The sequence below is a fragment of the Chiloscyllium plagiosum genome, unplaced genomic scaffold, assembly GCF_037043375.1.
Source record: "Chiloscyllium plagiosum isolate Xiang-an unplaced genomic scaffold, Cpla_swu_hap1 HiC_scaffold_26, whole genome shotgun sequence".
Classification (NCBI taxonomy): domain Eukaryota; kingdom Metazoa; phylum Chordata; class Chondrichthyes; order Orectolobiformes; family Hemiscylliidae; genus Chiloscyllium; species Chiloscyllium plagiosum.
The window spans coordinates 9659221-9685545 of record NW_028270164.1 but is presented as its reverse complement, the minus strand read 5'-3'; the positions used below and the strand labels follow the sequence as shown (position 1 = coordinate 9685545).

The 26325-nt window shown below is 44.0% G+C and overlaps 1 protein-coding gene across 2 annotated transcripts in view; it reads left to right on the top strand.

Annotated features, from left to right (window-relative positions):
- The window catches only part of cntn2 (contactin 2), a 234604-nt gene that overhangs the window by 85240 nt on the left and 123039 nt on the right, over nucleotides 1-26325 (top strand). For both annotated transcript variants that reach the window (XM_043716479.2, XM_087973467.1), the window contains exons 2-3: nucleotides 3330-3480; nucleotides 25211-25355. In XM_043716479.2, the coding sequence (XP_043572414.2) occupies nucleotides 3414-3480; nucleotides 25211-25355 (212 nt within the window). In that variant the 5' untranslated portion in view covers nucleotides 3330-3413. The remainder of the gene's footprint in view (nucleotides 1-3329; nucleotides 3481-25210; nucleotides 25356-26325) is intronic.

Below are 26325 nucleotides of genomic sequence, written 5' to 3'. Positions count from 1 at the left end.
AGTCTAAGGGACTGTCTGTTATCAGTAGGATAGACCCCTGGAGAGTCTTAACATGAACATTTGTCATATATGATAAGATGTAGCTTGTTGCATGATCACAAAAACTACAATTAACATTAGACATAGTAATAACTATCAGGAGCCAGTATGTCACACCTATCTCCAACTGGACCTCGTGCAAGGCTATCTGTTTCTCCAACCAAAGGCTGTGTGACATCAGTAGGTGAGTAGCAATAATGGTATTTAAACATTAACTCTTTCAGAACATATCTTATACTGAGGTGGGCAACCTTCATGAACTACAGTGGCGTGTGGTATAGGAACACTTATAGTGCTATTCGGAAGGGAGTTATGAGATTTTGACCCAGCAGCAGTGATGTAACAGTGACATAGCTCCAAGCCAGGATGGTGAGTGGCCTAGAGTGTTCCCGTGTGCCTGATGCTGTTGTCAGTCTTGAAGACAGAGGTTGCGGGTTTTGAAGGTGCTGTCAAGAAGGCTTAGTAAGACGCAGATTCTTTCCTTCATCGTTAGAGTCAAGTGTTGGTTACACAGAGAATATAGGGCAAAGTACATGGACAGTGTGCTTCTGGTGAAAGCACTCGTCCAGCCTCTCACCTATACTTTGCAGGAACATGTTCAATCAGCAGCATGGCAGCATTACAAACTATTACTTGTACAAAGCTTTTTCTAAAGGGTAGGTCTGTTTTTATAATCAAGTTATGCTACCAAAAGAGGAATGAAAGCATTCGGCAGCACTCCAGTAATCTAATATATCCTGTAAGTGCTCTTTCTTTGGATAGCAAGTTAGGCTGGCTCCTTTCCCTACACTTCTACAGGTTTTTCCTCTTGTACACACGGATTGTACACACTCACATACGTATTATCGCAATGATAAATACATCACCTATTGAGACAATTCAGGAATCATCGCCAAATTCTTTCTAATGCACCACACCATTGCTCCATTACAGATTCACTGTCCATGGGAATATGCTTCATTAAGGAAAACCACTGTTCACCCTTCCTAATATTTCAAAATTAGAAGCAGGACAGAATTCACAGACACTGGCAGAACTGATTCAGCAGAACATTAGCAGCTGAAAATCCTAGAAAGAGGTAGACTGCAGTTAATGATTGTTTGAATTGATTTTGGATAACTTGCCCTGATGATATGATGCAAAAGGACAGAATATCTGCTGTGTGTCAGCACAATGCTAGACACAGCAGAAATATTTCCATCATTTGGCACTTCTTACGCAAGAATGTGGCTACCAATTTGATTAGAAATAGCAATCAGACATCAGCAAACCCCAGGAAAATCCAGTGTAACAAAACTTTGTAGATTAGTTCCTCTATAATGCTGTGGTTGCATCCTTGTGTGACCCTGCGCTATATAAAATCACGCAATAAAAACAACATTTGAAGTGTTGGCAATGCAATGCATTATAGCTAACACACTTTTTAAAAGTTCGCACTTTAGAAACAGTTTCCCTTATTCATCAATCACCTTATAGCCAATTCGTCCTGAAGAAATGCATGTCATAGCAGAATGACCTGTATCAAATCAGGACATCAAAATGTTTGGGAACTGCTAAGCAAAAGGTCAAGAATGCACAGTAATAAATCATCCCAGGTCATCGACCGAGGCAAATCCCAACCAGCAATTTGCACTTCGCAATTTCCCACAATATTTGTGTGTCTGGGACTAGAGACGGTTATATTATATTGGTTCAATCTAATGTCAGTTCCACTTTGCTGTAGTAATTATCAGCCTGTTAGTGTTTGCAATTATTACTTCTCTGGAACTGACAGCAGCACGGTGACTCAGTGGTTAACACTGCTGCCTCACAGTGCCAGGGATCCAGGTCAGATTCCAGCCTTGGGTGACTGTTTGTGGGGAATTTGCATGTTCTCTTAGAATCCCTAAGATTCTCTCCGTGTCTGTGTGGGTTTCTCCAGTTCCTACAGTCCAAACTTGTGCAGGCTAGGTGGATTGGCCAAGCTAAATTGCCCCTTAGGGTCAAGGGTTGTGAAAGCTAGGTGGATTAGCAATGGGAAATGCATGGTAACGGGGATGGGGTGAGTCTGGGTAGGTTGCACTTCGGAGGGTCAATGATGGGCTGAATGGCCTACACCTGCACTGTCGGGACTCTATGATTCTATAACCTCTGCAGCCCACATGTACACTTAAATAAGGGAATCCAGAAGTTGCTACCAGTGATTCTCCATTGAACCACAGTTGAAGTCCCACTCTCATAGCCTGTAATTGAGTAGAAATCACTGCACTGATGAAAATTTGTCCTTATAATATTAACCTATTTGCATTGCGGGGCTTGATTAGCTTAGTTGGCTGGACAGCTGCAATGCAGTGTACTGCCGCTGACATGCGTTCAATTCCCATACCAGCTGAGGTTACTCTGAAGGTCTCACCTCACCTGAGACAGGTGACTATCAGGTTAAACTCACCAACAATCATCTTTAATGGAAGTTTGGCACCTTTAGGTAATATTCATTGGAATACCCTTGTAACATATCATCCATTGCTGAATGGGCTGTATCTGTGTCTTTATCAGTACATAATACTCTAATTATTCAAGTGACAACTCACTGGCACGGGAAAAAAATAGATTTATGTTTATGAAATTTCTTCATGATAATAAAAAAGTTTCTAATACATTTTTTCAATGACCTCTGTACAGAATATTTCTGCTTCTACCTTCTTTCCATTGTGCATATCCCAATCATTTGTTTTGTTGTTTGTAAAATTTATTTGAAAGTGAAGAACGATTTGTGAAATTTCCCTCCTGATTTGCTGTCTGTGAGAATTATTAAAAGTGATTGGCTGCTTATCTTGCTTGATGACGTCAATGCTGCTGGATGCCTCGAGATCACAGCTTGCTGCCAAATTTAAGCTGATGTTGGAAAATTGGAATCTTTGTGGGCAGCCTTTTGATAAGGTCAGTGACAAGTATTATCACTTGCTGACCGCAAAACCTCTGGGAATATATTGTATTTTCCCAGCCACCTCCACATGACGTAGTGCTCTCTACACTAAGAAGAGCTTTTTCAAAATTACAAGGGAAAGTATAAAGTTTCATTAGGTTGACCTTTTGTCAGTGGAACAGCTGACAGGTTATGTCTCTGAAACTTTCTTCTTTCTTCACAGATCCTACCAGACTTGCTGAGTATTTCCAGTATTCTGATGTTTTGAATTCAAATTTCCAGCATACGCAGTAATCTTGTTTATGAATGGAAAAGGAGTTGCCTTGACTTTGAAATCTGCAGAGCATAATCTTCTCCATGTGAATTGCTGGGATCTGTTTTGCAGGTGAGAACCAACATTCGAAGGAAATTAGCAGCACGTGCGGAGTAAGGGACTCTCTCACGGTTCTTTCCCACTGGCTCATTGTGCATGGTCTTCAGGATGAGATTATCAGTCAGTGCCGTCTTTGTGCTCTCAGTCATAAGCTGGCTAACAGGTAAGCTCCACTGTCCGTTACTTAAGATCAGGGTCTCCCTTGTGGGCAGTTCATGACAAATGCTGCTGAGAATGGGAATGTTTTTGAGTTCTTGCATGACCTGGAACACAGGAACACGGCACTGGAAGGCCATTCAGTCCCTCAAGCCTATCCCACCATTCAGTTTGATAATATGAACTAGAAGCAGGAATAGGCAATTCAGCCCCTCGAGCCTGCTCTGCACTCAATATGATGTTATCTCAGCCTCAATTTAACTTTCTTCCCACTCTCCATAACCCTTTAACCCATTGCCAATTAAAAATCTGTCTATCTCCTTTTTAAATTTACTGAGTCCCAGTGTACACCGCACTTTGCAGTAGTGAATTCCACAGACTCACAAGCCTTAGAGAGAAGTAATTCCTCCTCATCTGTTTTAAATCTGCCAAGTCTTAGCCTAAAACTATGACCTCTTGTTCTGGATTGCCTGATGTGAGGAAACATCCTTTCTACTTTGTCAATCCCCTTTAGCAGCTTGTATACCTCAATCCTCTCATTCATGTAGACTTCAGAGAATATCTGCTTAAACTGATCAAGCTCACCTCATAAGACAAACCTCTCACCTCTGGAATCAATCTGGTGAATCTCCTCTGAACTGTCTCCAATGCCACTGCATTCCTCAAGTAAGGAAGTGCACACAATACTCCAGGTTTGGTCACGCTAATGTTTTGTACATTTATAGCAACACTTCACTACTTTTATATTCTGTTCCTTTAGCAATAAATGTCAACATTTTATTTGCCTTCATTATAACCTGCTGTTCCTGCATACTAGTTTCCTGTGATTGATGCACAAGGACACAGAATCATGGCTAATATGTACCTCAGCTCCATTTACAACATTTCCCTTACCTTGCAATCCAATCTCTCTGGGCTTTGCTCACTTGGCCCAAGTGTTTTGCTGCAAATTAAGTACTCTAAATGTTGCAATTTTTCACAATAAAACTATTAGTATATTTAAGCAGTTTACATTCTGTAAGTTGCAAGTTAAAATTTTGACAAGACTTGGTGCTGGAAAAAGCACAGCAGGTCGGGTGGTATCAGAGGAGCAGGAGAGTCAATGTTTCAGGCACATACCTTCTTCAGGACTAGTTTTGGCTCCAACTGGTTTGTTGTTGGAACGGTATTTCCAAACACATTCATTTCGCTAATCTATTAAAGAACACAACTTGCACCTGTCCAGCACCTTTTATGATGTAAGAATGTCTGAAGTGCTTTGGAACCAAGGGAGCACTTTCATAGCATGGTCACTCTGTAATGCGAGAAACTTAACAAACAATGCATGCACAGCAAGATTCCACATACATAATGTGATGATGACTGTCTGTTTCAGTGATGTTGGTTGAGGGATGAATACTGCTCGGAACACCAGAGGGAACCCCCCTGCTCTACAGTGAAATACAGCCACTGAACCTTTTGTATGCACTTGAGAGAGAAGTTGGGGCGTTGTTTTCAAACTTACCTTATAAAGCGGTTGCACCGTCCTTCTGCAAAAGCTCTGGGTCACCAGCCTGGATTTTGTGCTCAACTTTCAACAGAAACTCCCCATCTCTTTCTGAGTCAGGTCAAAAGGACAACAACTTACCTGGATTTATTCTAAGCCATTTCCACACTTCAACATTTAACATTTAACTGCACATTTTTAAAAAAAATTGTGGTTGCTACTTCAGCTACCTTCATTATTCTTGCATCATTGCCTTTGTTTCTAAAAAAAAATTAAGTAATTTAAGTTCAATTTAAAATTTGCTAAATCAACTGACTACAAATTCCAATTTGGAAGTGCTGAACTCAGTATTATTCTTTACTTTCATACAAAACTTACTGTCTTCTACTTCTTTATCTTTTAACTGCAGAGTGTTTGGATTTTGCATTCAACAATTATTGTCTAAATGCTCTTTCATCATTGTAGAATTTCCCAACAATTACTTTTGTTTAATTCACTAATATGTTTTTCAAGGTTAAAGTTCGAGGCTTTGCTGTTTTTATTAACTGACTGTGCAACATTACAAATGTCAACTTGTTCCCAAACAACTCTCTCTTGTGTTTTTTTAAACCATTGATGAGATATAGGTCTACGCATACTGCCCATCCTTAATTGCTCTGGAGAAAGTAATGATGGGCTTCCTTCCTGAACTACTGCATTCCACAATGGAGGGACATGCACAATGCTGTTAAGGAGGGAGTTCTAGGATTTTGACCCAGTGGCTCAAAAGGAACGGAGATATATTTACAACTCCGGATATTGAGTTACTTGGAGGAGAAGTTGGAGCTGGTGGTCATAGTGATTGTAACAAGGTCAGCCAGGTGGTCCTCTGTAGTGATTGGAACCAGGTGGATCTTACTGACTGTGAGATCCTTGATTGAGGCTGTTAACCCAAGGCAATCAGGGAGCCCTGGCTGACAGCTAAAACATGTAAGTAAAGGGTGACTGGATGATGGGATACAGGCCTCCGTGAATATTCCAACATCGTAGAATATGTGTTTCCTGACTGGGGCTGTTAATCTGGTCCAGTCAGGGAGTACTGACTGACAGATATAAACAAAAATGTCAGGGATTCAGTTCACTCTGAAAGCTGGTTCTGAGGGAGCTGGATCAGTGTCAAGAACTCTCTGCTTGTTAATAAAGGGTGACTTGGTGACAGGATACTGGCCTCCATGAAATTATTTCAGTGATATTCCCATGTCTTTACTGCTCTTGGCCTTGTAGATGATAGGGGTCATGGGGTTGGAAGGTGTTGTCTAAGGATCCTTATACAGCACCATTCAGATCATAATAGCTTGTTCTGTTCATTACATTCTCCTTATCTCACCTCTGACGCTTTTGCTAAGGATTTTTGTTTTGAGATTGCACTAATGGCTGAGGAAGGCCATTCTGCCCAATGAAATTCATCCAGCCAGAATGACCATCGTAGAATCTCACCTATTCTAATGTCCACCTGATCACTTCATCTAGAAATGGAAGAAGGATAAAAAGACTTAGATTTCTTGAGCAACTTTAATGATTTCAAGATGCCCTCAAGCACTCTGCAACCATGGAAGTGCTTACTTCTAGAATGAAGGATACGTCATATGTGGATCATAAATTCCTGAAAGCAATTGCAACAACAATGGGCGGCACGGTGGCACAGTGGTTAGCACTGCTGCCTCATAGCGCCAGAGACCCGGGTTCAATTCCAGCCTCAGGCGACTGACTGTGTGGAGTTTGCACGTTCTCCCTGTGTCTGCGTGGGTTTCCTCCGGGTGCTCCGGTTTCCTCCCACAATCCAAAGCTGTGCAGGTCAGGTGAATTGGCCATGCTAAATTGCCCGTAGTGTTAGGTAATGGGTAAAATGTAGGGGTATGGGTGGGTTGCGCTTCGGCGGGTCGGTGTGGACTTGTTGGGCTGAAGGGCCTGTTTCCACACTGTAATGTAATCTAATCTAAAAAAAACAATTTACATAGCACCTTAAATGCAAGGAAATGCCCAGAGGCACTTCCACCAGCAGGTTATAAATGAAATATGACACCAAGTCACAGAACAAAATATTAGATCAGCTGACCAAGAGCATGGTAAAAGAGTTAAGTCATAAAAGGTGTACTAAAATAGGAACAGGAGATCGAGAGGGGGAGGATTTTAGGGAGAGAGTGGCAATCGAGAAGTAGTCATCAACAGTGGAATAATTAACATTGAGATTGTACAAGGGGCCAGAATTAGAGAAGTGCAGGTTTCTCAAGGGGGTGTGGGGCTGGAGGAGTTACAGGGATAGGGAGGAGATTAGAAAACAAGGATTAGAATTTTAGAATAAAAATCTTGCTTGACTGGGTGCCAGTATAGGTCAATGAGTACAGGAGTGTAAGGGGAATGAGAATTGCTCCAAGTTAAGAGGTGGGCAGCAGGATTTCGGATGATCACAAGCTTACCCATGGGTCAGCTGAAAGTGCGCTTGGTGACGTAGGCCCAGACATTGCTACATTGGCCCTGATTTCTGAGTTTGACACAGGGTGTGTTCATTACTGAGTCCTCTGCCTATCCATATTAAAGACGATAAGAGGACACTCCAAATCTAAAAGGTCCTTGGTCTAGGTGTGAAGATGTGCTTAGTCTGGCCAAGACTTTGCTTAGCTGAGCAAGGTCCAGCCAGCCTGTGCTACTGTTAACCTCCTTTATAAAGGGACCAAAAGGCACCAAAACATCAAGTTATTTTCTGCTGGCACTTGCTTCTCCCATAATGGCCTGAGTTCATTGTATTCACACGCTGCACCAACAAGAATAGGTACCTATGGAGATACTGAAGTAGTTGATGGCTGGTGGTAATATTGTTGGATTGTTAATCCAGAGCCACAGGTAATGTTAGAATCATGGAGATGTACAGCACGGAAGCAAACTCTTCAGTCCAATCTGTCTGTGCCGACCTGATATTCTACATTGATCTAGTCCCATTTGCCAGAATTTGGCCCATATCCCTCTAAACCCTTCCTATTCATATTCCAACCCAGATGGCTTTTAAATGTTGTAATTCTGGGACCTCAGTTTCGAATCCCACCATCACAGGTGGTGGATTTTGAATTCAATGTATATTAAAAGTCTAATGGTGACCATTGTTGATTGTTAGAAATGCCCACCTGGTTCACTAATGTCTTCTAGGGAACGAATCTGCCATCCTTGTCTGGTCTGGTCTACATGTAACTCCAGACCCACAGCAATGTGGTTGACTCTCAGTTACATTCTGGGAAATTAGAGATAGGTGATAAATGATGGCCATCTTATGCATGAATGTTAGAAAATAGGGAGATTTCACCTGACCCAGATATGACGCAGAAGTGGGAGGAAAGGTCAGGAAGAAGGTTCCCAGGTAACTGATCCCAGCAGTGGTTAAGGTAATGTGACGGATGTCTGAGCAAATCAGCTGTTAACCAAACTAAACCAAACTAACCAAGCTTACCCTCTGGAATGGTACTGCTCTCCAGAATTGTTTCACTATTCTGTTGTTTTCCCAGTCAGTGTTTCGATGATGGCTTCTCCCCATGATTAACACTCTAGCCTTTTCATGGCATCTTAATCTTTTTAAAAATCAGCTTCTGAAGCATTCTGTACACTCTCCAGCAGATGTTTATTGCCAACAACCCTTAATTATCATCTTTACTCTCCTTGACCTCAATCTACATTGTCATAATTACATCAGCCAAGACATTTATATTTATTTTTAGTTACTCACTTGTTTTGTGTTTCTGTAATTTCTGTAAACTCAATGGCCAGTTATTTTAATCTCTTAATCCTTGACCTAGTTTAACCAGGGCTCTTTAATTACAATTGTACCTAAACGCCATGTTCCAAATCCACATTAATGTTCCATATATTAAGGACATTACTCGCCTCTTCTCTCACATTCCATTATTATTCATTTTCTCTCTATGGCATCTTGATCTTCTCTCCCTGCGCAAATGAATTTTTTCTTGAATTCTCTCTTAACATCATAGACCACCTTCCACACCCACTGAATCAAGGATAAAATTTGGAACTGGTTAGGCCACATTCTTGCGGTAGATTAGTCTAGCTGTTCCTGGTCAGTTTGTTCTCCTCCAGCAACTGGCTTTAGCTCTGAAACAACAAGATTTACCTTTAACCCAGAACCTTTTCACAGAATCTCCTGTCTAACCATGATGTCTTTAGCAAAGACACATAAACTTCTACTCAACCACAAAACCTTTTATGTCTTCTCAAGCAAGATTCTGAGAACGACTTCCAGGCATTTGTGCCACTTCAGTCTGAACTCTAAATCTCTTCATGACTTCACCATCTCGGGATCTGTGTCATCTCCTCCAGTGTTTCAACCTGCTAAGCTCTCTGACCTCATTAACCTTTAGCCTCTTGCACATCTTCAGTTTTCATCACTCATCACACCACCATTAGTTTTTGTGCCTTCAGCTGCCTAGGGAAAAAGCTGTGTAATTCTCTCCTTAAACCTCTCTATCTCTCTGCCTCTTTTAAGATACTTATGGAGTCATAGAGTCATACAACACAGAAACACGGCCTTTGGTCCACCTAATCCATGCTGACCATAATCCCAAATTAAACTAGTCCCATCTCCCTGCTCCTGGCCCATATCCCTCCAACTCTTTCCTATGTACTTATCCAAATATCTTTTAAATGATACAATTGTACCCACATCCATCACTTCCTCAGTAAGTTCATTCCACAGACAAACCACGATATATGTAAAAAAATTGCCTCATATCTTTTTAAAATCTTTCTCCTCTCACCTTAAAAGTATGCACCCTAATTTAGAAATCCCACAGACAAACCACGATATATGTAAAAAAATTGCCTCATATCTTTTTAAAATCTTTCTCCTCTCACCTTAAAAGTATGCACCCTAATTTAGAAATCCCCCACCAAAGGAAAAGGACACCTTATCTATACCCCTCATGATTTTCTAAACATCTATGTAACTTTCTACACTCCAGTGAAAAAACTCCCAGCCTATCCAGCCTCTCCTTATAACTCAAACTCTCCATTCCTGGCAACATCCTGTTAAATTTCTTCTGAACCGTCTCCAGCTTAATAATATCCTTCCTATAACAGGGAGACCTCACCAATGTCCTGTTCAACCTCAACATGACAACGCAATTCCTGCATTCACAGGTCTGAGCAATGAAATGAAGTGTGCTAATTGCCTTCTAGACTAACCACCTGGTCTACATGTGACGCAAACATCAAAGAATTATGTACCAGAACCCCTAAGTGCTCACTTCACATGTGAGAGGTATTGGGAAGGGGTGGCACGGTGGCCCAGTGGTTAGCACTGCTGCATCACAGCGCCAGGGACCTGGGTTCAATTCGAGCCTGGGGTGACTGTCTGTGTGGATGTTGCACATTCTCCCTGTGTCTGTGTGGGTTTCCTCCGGGTGCTCCAGTTTCATCCCATAATCCAAAGATGTACAGGTTAGGATGGATTGGCCATGCTAAATTGTCTATAGTGTCCAGGGATATGTAGGTTAGGTGGATTAGCCATGCCAAATGCAGGGTTACAGGGTACGGTGGTAAGTCTGGATGGGTTACCCTTCAGATAGTCGGTGTGGACTTGTTGGGCCAAATGGCCTGTTTCCACACTGTAGGGATTCCATTCTGTCCTAAACTCCTTCTGCCTTCCTTCAGCTCATTGACCCTCCTGATCAAGATCTTTTTGTCATCTTAGATAACCTTCTTTACTGTCCACAACACCACTGCCCCCTATTTTGGTGTCATCAGCAAACTTACTAACCAAGCTTTCTTTATTCTCATCTAAATAGTTTATATAAGTCACAAACAAAAGTTCTTACTTTTTAAAGCCTATCACATTAACACCCTTTTTATATGTTCTTACTTGACTCTGTGCCATTTTTTTTGTCTGATTACAATCCTGTGTAGCACCTTGGGTTGCTCATCTCCAGCAGAGGCGCTATATAACTGGCTGTCATCCAGTAGCCAAGCCATCGATGCTGCTATCGGCTCCCCCATGGTTGTGAAATTATCTGTTTCTGTGGGCAGAACAGAAAAGCAACGTTTTTTAAAGGTGACAGACTGGTAAATATTGCTATTCAGAAAGATGTCGGGGGTTCACCAACAGTGAATCATAAAATGTATTGTGCAACTAAAGCAAGTAATTAGGAAGATTTACTGCGAGGGGCCTGGAGTATCTGAATGGGGAAATCCAGCTGCAAATTTAAAGGCGTTGCATGAAACACATCGTCATCAGAACGCCATAAAAGCACAGCAGGTCAGGCAGCATCCAAGGAGCAGGAGAGTCGACATTTCAGGCATAAGCCCTTCATCAGGAATGTGGGAGGGCCCAAGGGGACTGAGAGATAAATGGGAGGGGAGTGGAACTGCGGGAAAGGGAGCTGGGAAGGCGATAGGTAGAAATTGTCCATCTTCAATAGTACGTCCACTTCTGGTTCGGTTGATGAAGAATATTCCTGACTTGGACGTGATGCATCAAGGACTCACCAGATCGATCCCTAAGGTTAGAAAATTGTTCTATGAGAAGTGATTGAGTAGAAAAGGCTGATATTTTCTGGAGTTTAGAAGAATGAAATGAAATTTCTTTGAAACAATCACCTTTCTTAGAGGGATTGACAGGTTGGATGCTATGAGGCTTTTTCTCCTGCCTGGAGACTATAACTGGGAGGGTGGGAATAGGCCTATGATCAACAGCAAGCCCTGTTGAACTGAACTAAGGATAAAAGTCTCCTCTCAGCGATTTCAGAATCTTTGATATTCTTCACATCAATAAGCTATGAATGGATATTTACATACTTAGGAAAATCAAAGATATACATATTTTCTCAACAACCTGTTCATGGATGTTATGACACACCTCTGAGCAGGTAAGACCTGAACCTAGAACCCTTGGCTCAGAGATAGGGACACTTCCCTTGTACCACAAGAGTGCTAAATCAAGGTTATATGGATAAGTTTGGAAAGGGGAATTGAGGTGCTGATGCAGCAACTGCACAGTCAATTGTAGTTGTGATTAAGAGCAGTTAATATGAATTGAGAAATGGTCAGGGAACAAGCCTCCATGTCACCCTGCCCTGGGTGGGTAGTGTTTGTTCATTTCACGACTTGGTTTACTTTTAACAAAAAATAAAATTTCAGCTGGGATGAGGGCTCCTGTGGGGATAGTGTCCCTGCTCTGATCCAGGAGGCCTGAGTTCAAGTCCCACCTGCTCCAGAGGTGTGTCATAATATCCCTGAACAGGATGATTTGAAAAAATAGAAACCAAAAGAGACAAAAATAGAAATTGCTGGAAGAACTCAGCAGGTCTGGCAGTATCTGTGGAGAGAAATCAGAGTTAACGTTTCGGGTTGAGTAAGTCTTCCTCGGAACCCAACCTGAAATGTTAACTCTGATTTCTCTCCATGGATGCTGCCAGGAAAAAAGGCTAATTGAAGGAAAATGTCACCATTGTAGTGCCCTCTTGTGGTGCAATAGAAGTATCCATACCCCTTGACTAGGAGGCCTGGACTCAATTCCCATCTGTTCTAGAGGTGTACCATAGGATCTCTGAGGAATGAATTAGATTAAGATATCTGGTCAGCATGGACGAGTTGGGTTAGAGTGGTGCTGGAAAAGTACAGCAGGTCAGGCAGCATTCGAGGAGCATGAAAATTGGGATGAAGGACTTTTGCCCGAAACGTTGATTTACCTGCTCCTCGGATGCTGCCTGACATGATGTGCTTTTCCAGCACCACTGTAATCTAGACTCTGATCTCCAGCATCTGCAGTCCTCACTTTCGCCTATGGACGAGTTGGATCGAAGGGTCTGCTTCCATGCTGTAATTCTATATGTCTCTATAACAGGTTGATAAGAAAATACCTCGAGTTGGGATAGGGAAGGGGAAGAGTATCCTCATACTGGGATTGTGAAAAGCCTGTGTGGAAGACAGAATAGTTTGTGTTCCTTCCTTGTTCAGATGGACATTTACCAGATTAACAAAGGTAGAAGATCAGCCTTGATCTTGCAGAATGGTGGAGCAGTTTCTGGGAGCTGTGTGAATCCTCCTATTTCTCATGTTCTTCTGCCAGGAAGGCTGGCAGATACATTTCCTACAAGTGGTGTCTAAGGCGTGCTGCATTTAATCGCCACCATGTTCAGGTGATATCCAATTTGTAGGCCATTACCTCCAATTGTCAGACTCGTACCCATTGCATTTCCCATTACAAGATAGGATTACATCGCACAGGCTACCCAATTTCATCTCAGTGCCTCTACGGTGCCTTCTTCTCTACATTTAGGTTCCCCTTTAAACACATCTCAGCCATTCACCTCATCTACTGTCTAGTGGTGAATTGCACATTCAAAACACTAAGTTTCTCTCAAATTCCCTGCTGGATTAATTAGTGACTGGTTATATTTATCCTGTTAGTATTGAACTCCCCACAAGGGAAACATCTTCTCCACATTTACACCATTAAACTCTTCCATGATTTTAAAATCCTTTCTCACCCTCTCTGTCTTCTCTCTGTTCTAGAGAACCAATCTCTAGCTGTCCTGTCTTTTCTGACAGTACAACAGCACTGCCGTTATGTTACTGCACTAATAATAGCAACATGGACTAATGATTTAGAGAGATGAAATCAAATCACACAATGTCGGCCGGGGAATTTAAATACAATTAATTAAATAACTATGCAGTATAAAGCCAGTCTCTGTAATGGTGACCACGAAACTAGTGGCTCATTGTAAAAATTATTGAGCTTAATTCCTTCGGAAAGAAAATCGGCCATCTTTACCCAGTGATATGTGTCTCCAGACCCACAGCAACATGTTTGGCTCTGAGCTGCCCTCTGAAATGGTCTATTTCCAGAAGACAGCACACCATCACCTTCCTAAGGGCAACGAGCCTTGGAGCACGGACAAAGACTCTCTGGTTCAACCAGTCCAGGCCGACCATGTTCCCAAACTAAACTAGCGCTTGGCCCATATCCCTCCAAACTTTTCTTATTCATGAACTTATCCAAATATCTTTTAAACGTTGTAACTGTACCTACATCTACCATCTTCTCTCGCAGTTCATTCCACACACAAACCGCTCTGTGTAAAAAAGTAGCTCCTCGTGTCCTTTTTAAATCTTTCTCCTCTCACCATACTGCCCCCTACTTGTGAAATCCTCCACCCTGGGGAAAAGGCACTCATCATTCACATTGTCTATGTCCCTCATGATGGTATAAATCTTAGTAAGGTCACCCTTCAACCTCCTAATGGTTTGTCTGACATTTTGGAAAGTCCCAGTCTTTCCAGTCTATTTTTATATCTCAAACCCTTCTTTCCCAGCAACATGCTGGTAAACCTTTTCTGAAACCTCTCCAGTTTAATAATGTCCTTTCTATAACATGGTGACCAGAACTGTACACAATCATCCAGAAGAAGAGGCCTCACCAGTGTCCTGTACAGCCTCAACATGATGTCCTGACTCCCTTACTCAAAGAGTCTGAGCAATGAAGACCAATGTGCTAAACACCTTAACCACCCTGTCTACCTGTAACGCAAATTTCAGAGAATTATGTACCTGATCCCTTCCGTCTCTCTGTTCTACAACAGAAAGATGAGCAATTAGTGCTGGTGTAGCCAGTATTACACAAAATACACAAAGGAAGCATTTACTACCGAAGCTTAGATTTAGTTAGGAGAGGTGGTGGTGACGCTGATGGGATAGTAGCAATGTCACAGAGCTAGTCATGAAATAGGCCCAGACTAATGCTCACGTACCACAAGTTCAAATCCCGTCGCGATATCTACTGGGTCTGGCAGCATGTATGGAGAGAAAATAGAGCTGAAAATATGTTGCTGGAAAAGCGCAGCAGGTCAGGCAGCATCCAAGGAGCAGGAGAATCGATGTTTCGGGCATGAGCCCTTCTTCAGGAATGAGGAGAGTGTGCCAAGCAGGCTAAGCTAAAAGGTAGGGACGAGGGACTTGGGGGAGTGGCGTTGGAAATGCGATAGGTGGAAGGAGGTTAAGGTGAGGGTGATAGGCCGGAGTGGGAGTGGGGGCGGAGAGGTCAGGAAACCGGAGAGAAAATAGAGTTAACATTTCAAATCCATTGACCCTTCTTCTCTCTGGATCATTCGCCCAGGTTTCTATTATTCGTGCATTTCAGAAGAAGAGTCACTGGACTCAGAATGTTAACTCTGCTTTTTCTCCACAGATGCTGCCAGACCTGCTGCGTTTCTCCAGCAATTTCTGTTTTGTTTCTGTTTCAGATCTTCTGCATCTGCAGTTCTGTTTTATTTTATGATATCTAGTGGAATTAAAATACAATTGATGGTAAATCTGGAATATATAGCTAGTATGAGTAATGCTGCCATGAAACTATTATCAATTGGAGTTAAAGTCCATCCGACTCACTGATGTCCTGAAGGGAAAGGAACTTTCAGTCACTACTTGCTCCAGACCCAGTGCCCTCAGAAATGGCCTATTCCTGCTCCTAATCTATATATTTAGATTGGATTAGATTACTTACAGTGTGGAAACAGGCCCTTCGGCCCAACAAGTCCACACCGACCCTCCAAAGAGCAACCCACCCAGACCCATTCCCCTACATTTACCCCTTCACCTAACACTACGGGAAATTTAGCCAGGCAAATTCACCTAACCTGCACATTTTTGGACTGTGGGAGGAAACCAGAGCATCCGGGGGAAACCCACGCAGACACTGGGAGAATATGCAAACTCCACACAGTCAGTCGCCTGAGGCAGGAATTGAACCCGGGTCTCTGGCACTGTGTCTATCTGCAATTATTTTTACTCATAGAGTCATAGAGATGTACAGCATGGAAACAGACTCTTCTAGATTAGAGTGGTGCTGGAAAAGCACAGCAGTTCAGGCAATATTCGAGGAGCAGAAAAATCGACGTTTCAGGCAAAAGCCCTTCTATTCCTGCTGTGCTTTTCCAGCACCACTCTAATCTAGAATCTGGTTTCCAGCATCTGCAGTCCTTGTTTTTACCAAACAGACCCTTCTGTCCAACTTGTCCATTGCCAACCAGATATCCGAAATTAATCTAGTCCCATTTATCAGCATTTGATCCATATCCCTATAAACCTTTGTGCAGTGTTTGGAACCAGGTTGATCACACTGACTATAAGTTTGTTGAGTGGAGTTATTAACCCTGGACTACCATTGATGGAGTACTACATTTCCTTGTTTGAGTAAGTTAACTTCCGCAGTTTTGACTTTGGCTGAAGCAATCAGATCTGCAATACAGGGGAAGCTTGATTATCCGAATACCAATTATCTGAAAATCGGATTATCCAAAGGAGATCTCGAGGTCCCGACAGAAACATTACATCAAAGACGTGTGCCCAACACTGATCGTGTCTTTTGTTTACAGTGATTAAAAGTGCTGCCGAGAATAGTCCTGGACTGACCAACCGACTCCCACAGCTACCTGGACTACACCTCCTCCCATCCTGCCCCCTGTAAAAACGCCATCCCATTCTCCCAATTCCTTCGTCTCCGCCGCATCTGCTCCCAGGAGGACCAGTTCAAAATACGTACAACACAGATGGCCTCCTTCTTCAAGGACCGCAATTTTCCCCCCGACGTGGTCGACGGTGCCCTCCACCGCATCTCCTCCACTTCCCGCTCCTCCGCCCTTGAGCCCCGCCCCTCCAACCGCCACCAGGACAGAACCCCACTGGTCCTCACCTACCACCCCACCAATCTCCATGTACAGCGCATCATCCGCCGTCACTTCCGCCACCTCCAAACAGACCCCAGCACCAAGGATATATTTCCCTCCCCTCCCCTATCAGCTTTCCGTAGAGACCACTCCCTCCGCGACTCCCTTGTCAGATCCACACCCCCCACCGACCCAACCTCCACTCCCGGCACCTTCCCTTGCAACCGCAGGAGGTGCAACACTTGCGCCCACACCTCCCCCCTCACTTCTCTCCAAGGCCCCAAGGGAAACTTCCATATCCGCCACAGATTCACCTGCACCTCCACCCACATCATCTACTGCATCCGCTGCAGCCGGTGTGGCCTCCTCTATATTGGGGAGACAGGCCGCCTACTTGCGGAGCGATTCAGAGAGCACCTCTGGGCCACCCGGACGAACCAACCCAACCACCCTGTAGCACAGCATTTCAACTCCCCCTCCCACTCCACCGAGGATATGCAGGTCATTGGACTCATCCACCGCCAAACCACAACAACGCGACGGTCGGAGGAGGAGCGTCTTATCTTCCGACTGGGAACCCTCCAACCACAGGGGATGAACTTGGACTTCACCAGTTTCTTCATCCCCCCTCCCCCCACCTTGTCTCAGCCGAATCCCTCCAGCCCGGCACCGCCTTCCTGACCTGCAGTCTTCTTCTTGACCTCTCCGCCTCCATCCTACTCCGACCTATCACCCTCACCTTGACCTCTTTCCACCTATCACATTTCCAACGCCCCTCCTCCAAGTCCCTCCTCCCTACCTTTTATCTTCTCCTGCTGAACACTCTCTGCTCATTCCTGAAGAAGGGCCTGTGCCCGAAACGTCGAATCTCCTGTTCCCTGGATGCTGCCTGACCTGCTGTGCTGTTCCAGCAATAAAGTTTCAACTTTGATCTCCAGCATCTGCAGACCTCACTTTCTCCTGGACTGACTGACCTCCTGCCCGCGCTCTCTCTCTTCCCACACTTTCCCTGGAGTTCTACACAGGCGTGAACCCAAAACCCCCCTTCCCCAGATAATCTCTCGAATATTGTCCTGTACAAGGCAGAGGTGGAACAAAAGTTACAGTAAAAGGTTTTGTGTGTGTGTGTGTGTGCGCGCTATTTGGAGACTCACCCCACAAAAGGCAGTAGCAGCAGCAGCAGTCTTGTTGTTAGTGTCCAGTCCGGCTGCCCCGGAGAGGGGCTCGAAGGGGATGGGGGTGGCGTTGGACGGGGTTTGGGGGCAGACGGGGGAGCGGGCGGAACTGCGGTGTTGGGGGCGGGTGGGGTGGTGTTGGACTGGCTTTGGGGGTGGGCAGTGGCGGGCGGTGTTGAACGGGTTTGGGGGCGGACGGGGGAGCAGGCGGAGGGTCGGTGTTGGGGGCTGGTGAGGGGTGGTGTTAGGGACGGGCGAGAGTTCACGCGCGCTGTGCTGCTGCTAGTCTCCTGAACAGGGAGCAGACTTAATAGAAACCTCCAAGCCCTGAAGGAAAGGACTGAATTGATTAACCAAATAATCAATTATCTGAACGAAATAGTGCCCACCCATCTCGTCCAGATAATCGAGGTTCCTCTGTAATTGGCGCACAGCCAGATTAGATAATATTGAATCAGGGTCTTTAGTGTTGAAGATTTCAGTCAGCACCTTAAGTAAAAACAGGGAACACTGAAGAAACTCAGCAAGTCTGGCAGCATCTGTAGAGAAAAACAGACTTAACATTTTAAGTCTGGTATGATTGTTTTTCAGAACTGGGTAAGTTATTTTTGCCTCAAGATTTTGACTCAGTTCTTTCTTCACTAATGCTGGGGAATTCCAGCATTTTCCATTTTCTTTCAGGTTTTTATTTCAATTTCCAGCATCCACTGTATTTTCATTTTTAACACAATCACCCACTGCTTCCTCACTGAGGAACTCTATTTAAAACACTCCTCACAAATGGCAAATGATCATTTAAAAGTGAATCAAAAATGTTTTCAACATGCATGAAGGTTGTAAACTCAGTTGATAATCATTGAGTTTGACCTCACTTGACACCCCGATAGACAGGATTCATGATCACAATGACCTGGAATGCATCGATGTCTTGTTGAACAAGAACATGACTCAGAGATCGTAATGGAAAGATCTATCGTTGGAATTTCTGAAAGCATGATCTTGTACAGACAGAAATGACAGTTGCCATTATCCCAGAGGAACATGGGCTGATTTCTCATTACAGAGAGAGACACAGAGAAACAACTGGTGTTGAATTTAATCTGAGGGTCATCGTCCCTCAGGTGAAGGGTGAGTTTGAAAGGGTCGGGCGTTCATGGTGCCGTCAGCCAGAAAGGGTAGCAATCCCACGTTATTGGCATCCCTGTAGACCGTAAACCAACCTGCCAGACAACTAAGCTAACGAACCCCCTAGTACATACTTCCTTCTGTCTTGTCAAAGGGGGAACTGTAGCAAGATAAAGTTCATAAGCTAACAAATTAGTCTTTTGTAAAATGTAGGACATGAATATACTGAACACAGTTTGAGACGCAATCAATTCCCTGCTGTTAGTGCCATAAAACATAATGAGATACACAGATCTGCCTCTCTTAAGAGTTGATCTCATTTACAAATGAGTTTCTCTCCCTATCACACTCTCCTCCATCTTTCTTTCTTTCTCTCTGTCTCTTTTTATCCCACTGCCTTTCTTTCTCCCATTGCTCCAACTCCGTTGTGTTCTTGCTCCTTCTCTCTTTTTTGCTGTGTCTCATTCATGTCTGAAACCTTAAAGAGTAGGGAAGAAGGAAAACAACTCCTCTTTCCATTCTAACTTTTCCTGACGGTTTTATCAGTTCTCACAGTGCGATTTAATTGAAACTTTTTGGATTTTGATAAGAATTTTTAAAATTTATGGGTTTGTTCTGAGTATCAGAACAAAAGCAGCATTTCATCCCTCCCCTCATTTCAAGGTACACGTTGTTTGATAATAAGAACAATCTTCTTAAATGAAAATCTCTTTGTCTTGGTACAGGAGCTACAACAATGACATTAGTGTTTAGTTAAACCCCCTGCTGTGTATACTGAATGGAAACAAGTCTTGCATTAAAGGTGTACAGTAACATTGAATGAGGTTGATAACTCTCATTGTTTTAAATCTGAGTTCAATGTCCAACATTTTGCTGCTGTTTTAGCTGAACACTCCAGTGAAGTTAACTCTCTGTAGTAACAATGTAGTAACATAAAATGTTGAAGGCACCTTATCTCAATTGACAGAAATCACATTTCCGGGTCTTCAAGTTGCAGATTTGAGTTCTCTCTCACCATTATGTGGTTTGGAGATTCAGGTAGTGCTACACTGTTCTTGTTCTGTTTTAATTCTCAATCTTCATTCATAGGATGCAGGTGCTGTCAGAAGTGTGGTCCCTTAAAATTAAACATTAAACCAAGACCTATTCTGATATTCCAAGTAAATGTTAAGAATTCCTCTGGCATTACTTAACAAAGATATCCCAGTTTAAATTCCACTTTCAACAATTAGCAGTGAAAAATACATTAGCTGGCTATTCATCCTGTTGCCTGGTTTGGGATATAAATGTTGCATAATGGTACACTTATTAATATGTTATTAGTCACTGTTTGTTGACAATGCTTGATTGTACCTGAAGCACTTTGAGGCAGTCCAATGTGATGAATCTCTACAAAAGTACAAATTATATTATTCGATATCAGCTTGCTTTCTTGGCTTGGCTTCGAGCTCATCTGTTAGGTTTTATGCAATGAATAGCAGAGTTCTTAAATCATGGAAATTGCACACAGGGGAAAGCTATTGTCCTTCTCTAACGGTGGCTCTTCAAAAGGAGCTATTTATTCCAAATCACTCTTTTCCACACAGTTTTCCTTTGATACATCACAGGCTGAAGTACTCATGTGGCAATACACAAAAGCATGATTCTCAGCTGTTTGTTTGAGGATTGTCTTAAAAGAAAACAGAGTATGGGAGAAGCAATTGTCGAGCTCAGGTCCAAGGCAACTATCAGCACAGCTACGTATGATGGAGTGATGGAAATCAGGGATGTGCAAGACACCAGAATTGAGGACAGGTTTACAATGAGGTTGAAGTATAGGAAAGTGTAAAGCTACGAGAACATAGAAAATAAGATAGAATTGTGCTGATGATGCATCATACAAGCTATTTGTGACAGAGCTTGGAATAAGATGTCTCCTTTTTCTGGTGATTTGCAGGATGGACCTTTATGTCAAGCAAAAGCCTATAATTACTTCTCCAGCCTATAATATCCAATACCTGGAAGGGCAAGGGAAGTAGCAAAATGGAAACACCATCGCCTCCAAATTCATCTCTAGGTCAAATACCCTTCCCAAATTTGACACATATTATCATTCTTTTATTGTCACCGGGTCAAAATCCTGGAACACCTACCACTAAGGACTACCAAAAGGTGACCTTCTCAAAGACTCGTTACTTCTCACATTGGTAAATCTTGCTAGTGATGCTGACATCCCCAGAATGATTTTTTTAAAAATATGACAACTTATCTTGCAGTTGTGAGTCTAAAGCTGTAAGTTCAAATCCTGCACCTGAACTTAACCTCCGAATCCAGGATGACATTACAGTGCACTACTGAGGGAGTGCTACACTGCCAGAGGTTCTATCTTTCAGTGCGATATTAAACTGAGGCTCCATCTGCCCTCTCAGATAAATGTAACACCATGACACTAACTTCCAATGAGAGAAGGAATTTTCATGGTGTCGTGGACTATATGTGTCCCTTCATTAACATCAGTAACACACATTATCTGGTCAATATCACATTGCTATCTGTGGGAGCTTGCTTTGATTACTGTGGTTACTCCACTATGATAGTGATTGCACCTCATAAAACAAGTACTTAACTGGCGATAAAACACATTGGAAACCCGGTGATTATGAATAACACTATAATTTCAAATCTTTCTTTCTTTATGGTGGATTTCATTCCTGGTAGTTACATGGTCTCCTCTACATCGGGGAGACCAAGCGCCAACTCGCCGAGTGGTTCAGGGAACATCTCTGGTTTGCACGGATCAACCATCCCTACTACCCTGTGACCAACCACATCAACTCCCCCTCCCACTCCCACAAGGACTTGCAAATCCTGGCCTCCTCCACCACCAATTCAAAGCCACCCATTGAATAGAGGAAGAAAGCCTCATCTTCCACCTCAGGACCCTTCAACCAATACTAACCTCAACAGTTTCCAAATCTACCCATCCCTCATTTCATCCCAGATCCAACCCCCCCAACTTGGCACCGCCCTCTTGACCTGTCCTACATGTCCATCTTCTTTCCTATCTCTCCGCTTCCCCACTCCCCACCAACCTATCACAATCACCTCCCACCTGCATCCACCTATTGCCATCCCATCTACTTTTTCCCCCAGCCCTATCCCCATGTCCCTAGTTATTTCTCACCCCCTTTTCTCTCTCCCTCATTCCTGATGATGGGCTGATGCCCGAAACGTCGACTCTCCTACTCCTCGGATGCTGCCTGACCTGCTGTGCTTTATCAGGGCCATGCTTTCCAACTCTGACTCTCCAGCATCTGCAGTCCTCACTTTATCCCAATTAGGTAGAAAAGTCCACTTAATGTTTAATTGGGCAAAGTGTGCTCCCTGTGTGTTTGTAACCCCTCATGTTTTGTCTGCTGTTTGTATTATCTCTGCATGTTCTACAGCATGCTTGTCTCAATAAGACAGTACAATTAATATGACTTTCAGATGTCCTGACATCTTTGGAGCTCAACTAAATAGATTTGCTATGAATATTTCATTGTGGGTAATGTGCCGTGATCAGTTCCTTTAGGCTGTGGCTTGCTCAAGACATTCACCCTATATTTGCTTCCAGTACATCAAACAAACCTAATTTATCTCCCCTACAGATTCAACATTATACGGCAATGGAAGAATCGGTTTATCTTGGATTGTAACTCTTTTCTTGTCCCACTGCAGTCATCAGTCAGGAATCTCAAAAACCTATCGTTTGGGATCTGTGTCATCTTTGATTGCACATAATAATTTGCAGCAGGGGCTCACCTATGCTCGGAGACCATTGGCTTAAGTTCGTATTGGATTCTACTCCTCAAGTGCCAGTGCGTAACCATACTTGTGTAAAGAATATCTATACTATATCTGTACCTCTTATGGGACAGCACGGTGGCTCAGTGGTTAACACTGCTGCCTCACAGTACCAAGGACCTGGGTTCAATTCCAGCCTCGGGTGACTGTGTGCAGTTCACGCGTTCTCTCTGTGTCTGCGTGGGTTGGCTCTGGGTTCCTCCCCGAGATGTGCAGGATAGATGTATTGGCCATGCTAAGTTGTCCATACTTTCCAGGGCTGTGCAGGCTAGGCGGATTGTCAAGGGAAATGCAGGGTTACGAGGAGAGTGGCGTTGGGGACGGATCTGAGTGGGATGCTCCTCAGACGATCTGCACAGACACAATGGGATGAATGGCCTCTATCTGCACTGCAGGGATTCTATTACTCTCTTTCCTATAGCCTGCCCAGGGACACCCTCACGCTCTTCACTTCATTCCTGACAGGAGAAACTCAGCAGGTCTGGCAGCATCTGTGGAGAGAAAACAGAGTCAACATTCTGAGTCTAGTATGGTTCTCCGTTCAAACTCAACTGCAAACTTTGGAATCCCTACAATGTGGAAACAGGCCATTTGGGCCATGGACTGGCAGCATCCGAGGAGCAGGAAAATCAACGTTTTGGGCAAAAGCCCTTCATCAGGAATACAGGCAGGGGGCTTGCAGAGTGGAGAGATAAATGAGAGGAGGGTGGGGGTGGGGGTGGGGGTGGAGAGAAAGTAGCATCGAGTACAATAGGTGAATGGGGTGGGGATGGAGGTGATAGGTCAGAGAGGAGGGTGGGGGAAGGTAGCAAAGTGTACAGTGAGTGAATGGAGGTGGGGATGAAGGTGATAGGTCAGAGAGGAGGGTGGAGTAGATAGGTGGAAAGGAAGATAGGCAGGTAGGACAGGTCATGGGGATGGTGCTGAGCTGGAAGGTTGGAGCTGGGGTGAAGTGGGGGAAGGGGAAATGAGGAAACTGGTAAGAGCTTCAGGGCAGCAGAGATGACCTGGGGGTTGCAGTGAGAGAGAGACTCACTGAGATTCTTGTCGAGAAAGGAGGAGAAATTCAAGGCAGGCATCCTTGCAAGAGAATTCGCAGTAAGGTTAAAATCAACTCGGTAAAAACAAGGACTGCAGATGCTGGAAACCAGAGTGTAGATTAGAGTGGTGCTGGAAAAGCACAGCAGGTCAGGCAGCATCCGAGGAGCAGGAAAATCGATGTTTCAGGCAAAAGCCCTTCATCAGGAATAGAGGCAGGGTGCCTGCAGAGTGGAGAGATAAATGAGAGGGAGGTGGGGGGGGGGGGGAGGGGGGGGGGGGAAATAGCATAGAGTACAGTAGGTGAATGGGGGTGGGGATGAAGGTGATAGGTCAGAGAGGAGGGTGGAGTAGATAGGTGGAAAGGAAGATAGGCAGGTAGGACAGGTCATGGGGACGGTGCTGAGCTGGAAGGTTGCTGCCTTTCCTGCTGTGCTTTTCCAGCACCACTCTAATCTACACTCTGGTTTCCAGCATCTGCAGTCCTTGTTTTTACCGAGTTGATTTTAACCTTACTGCGAATCCTCTTGCAAGGATGCCTGCCTTGAAGTTCTCCTCCTCTCTCGACAAGAATCTCAGTGAGTCTCTCTCTCTCTCACTGCAACCCCCAGGTCATCTCCGCTGCCCTGAAGCTCTTACCAGTTTCCTCATTTCCCCTTCCCCCACCTCACCCCAGCTCCAACCTTCGGAGGAGCAGGAGAATCGATGTTTCGGCCAAAAGCCTATCATCAGGAATGAAGGGCTCTCCCCTTCAGTGTTCCCCCCTAAATTCCATTAAACCTTTGATACCAGATCAGCACAAACCTTGGAGAAATGCATCTGTGATTTCTGTAGTTTTCCCTCGATTCCTGGTCATTCTGTAGACGGAAAATCAATCCATCCTCCATAAATATTTTAGCCTTGTGTTAAATTTCAGAGATGTCAAACTACAGCCTAGTGTTTGCTACAAATGCCAAATAACCAGCATCACCTGGAGACACATTAGCATCAGATAATACAGAGGAAGCCTTTCAGCTCCTTGTGCCTGTGTCAGCTGTTTGACTGATTTGCCTATTCAATCCGACCATCCTAGCTCCCTCCCCAGAGTCCTGCAGGTTTTCCCCTTCCCATATGCGTACAACTGTCTTTCCATGTTTACTATTAGAATCTGTTTCCACGAGCTTCCCAACAGTATATCCCAAATCATAACAATTTGCTGCCTTCACAAAAGCTTCCACTACGCCATGGTCCATTTTCAAGCCACTGTTTTGATGCGGAGATTCATCAAAAGGTTTACCAAAACGTTCCTGCTCCTGGGACAGCAGTGAGCTGTGTCAAAGGAGCTGGAAAGCTACAAACACAATGCCGACAGATTGAGAATTGATGTGTTTTGTTTCCCTGTTACAGACTGGGTTGCTGCTCAAAGCGTGAAAGGGGATTTTGGACCAGTATTTGAAGAGCAGCCAAAAAACACCCTGTACCCTGAAGGTTCAACAGAAGGGAAGGTGACATTGAACTGCCACGTCCGAGCCAACCCACATCCGAAATACAGGTAGTACTCACTCAAGGAGTCGTAGCCCTGAACCAGGGCTGTTTGAGCAGAGCTGTTAGTTTGCAAATAATGTTCTTACCTGTTGAGATTGCTTACATGGGAAATAATTTCATTTATAAGATAGTGTGGTTCCATATTATAGGAACTGGCAGAAGCCATTCAGCCCCTCAAGCCTGTCCCATCAGTGAATGAGTGTTGGCTGATTTACACCTTCAACCCATTGATTTGCCTTGGCTCCATTTCTTTTATACCCTTATCAAGCAAAACAAGTTTTTTATTTAGTTACTCGTGGGGACATGGGCATCATTGGCTTGGCCTGTATTTACTGCCCGTCCCTAACTGCGCTTTGAAATGATCGTGGTGAGCTGCCTTCTTAAACCGCTGCAGTCCACCTGCTGTAGGTAGATCCACAATGATGTTAGGGAAGGAGTTCCATCATTTTGACCCAGTGACAGTGAAAGATCAGTGATTATATTTCCAAGTCATTATGCTGAGTGGCTTGGAAGGGGACTTGCAAGGGATGGTGTTCCTGTGTATCTACTGCCCTTGTCCTTCTGGATGGAAGTGGTCATGGATTTGGAAGATGCAGTCTAAGGATCATTGGTGCATCTATCTTGTAGCTAGTAGCAGCTTGTAGATAGTACACGCTGCTGCTACTGAGCATCAGTGGTGGAGGGATTGAATACAGCAGACATGGTTCCTCTCAAATGGGGGCTGCTTTGTCCTGGATGGTATTGAGCTTCTTGAGTGTTCTTGGAGCTGCACCCATCCAGGCAAGTGGGGAGTATTCCATCACACTCCTGACTTGTACCTTGTAGAGGGTGGAGAGGCTTTGAGGAGTCAGGAGATGAGTTACTTGACGCAGTATTAATTTCCCTACAGTATGGAAACAGGTCCTTCGGCTCAACAAGTCCACACCAACCCTCTGAAGTGTTACCCACCCAGACCATTCCCCTACCCTATGTTTACC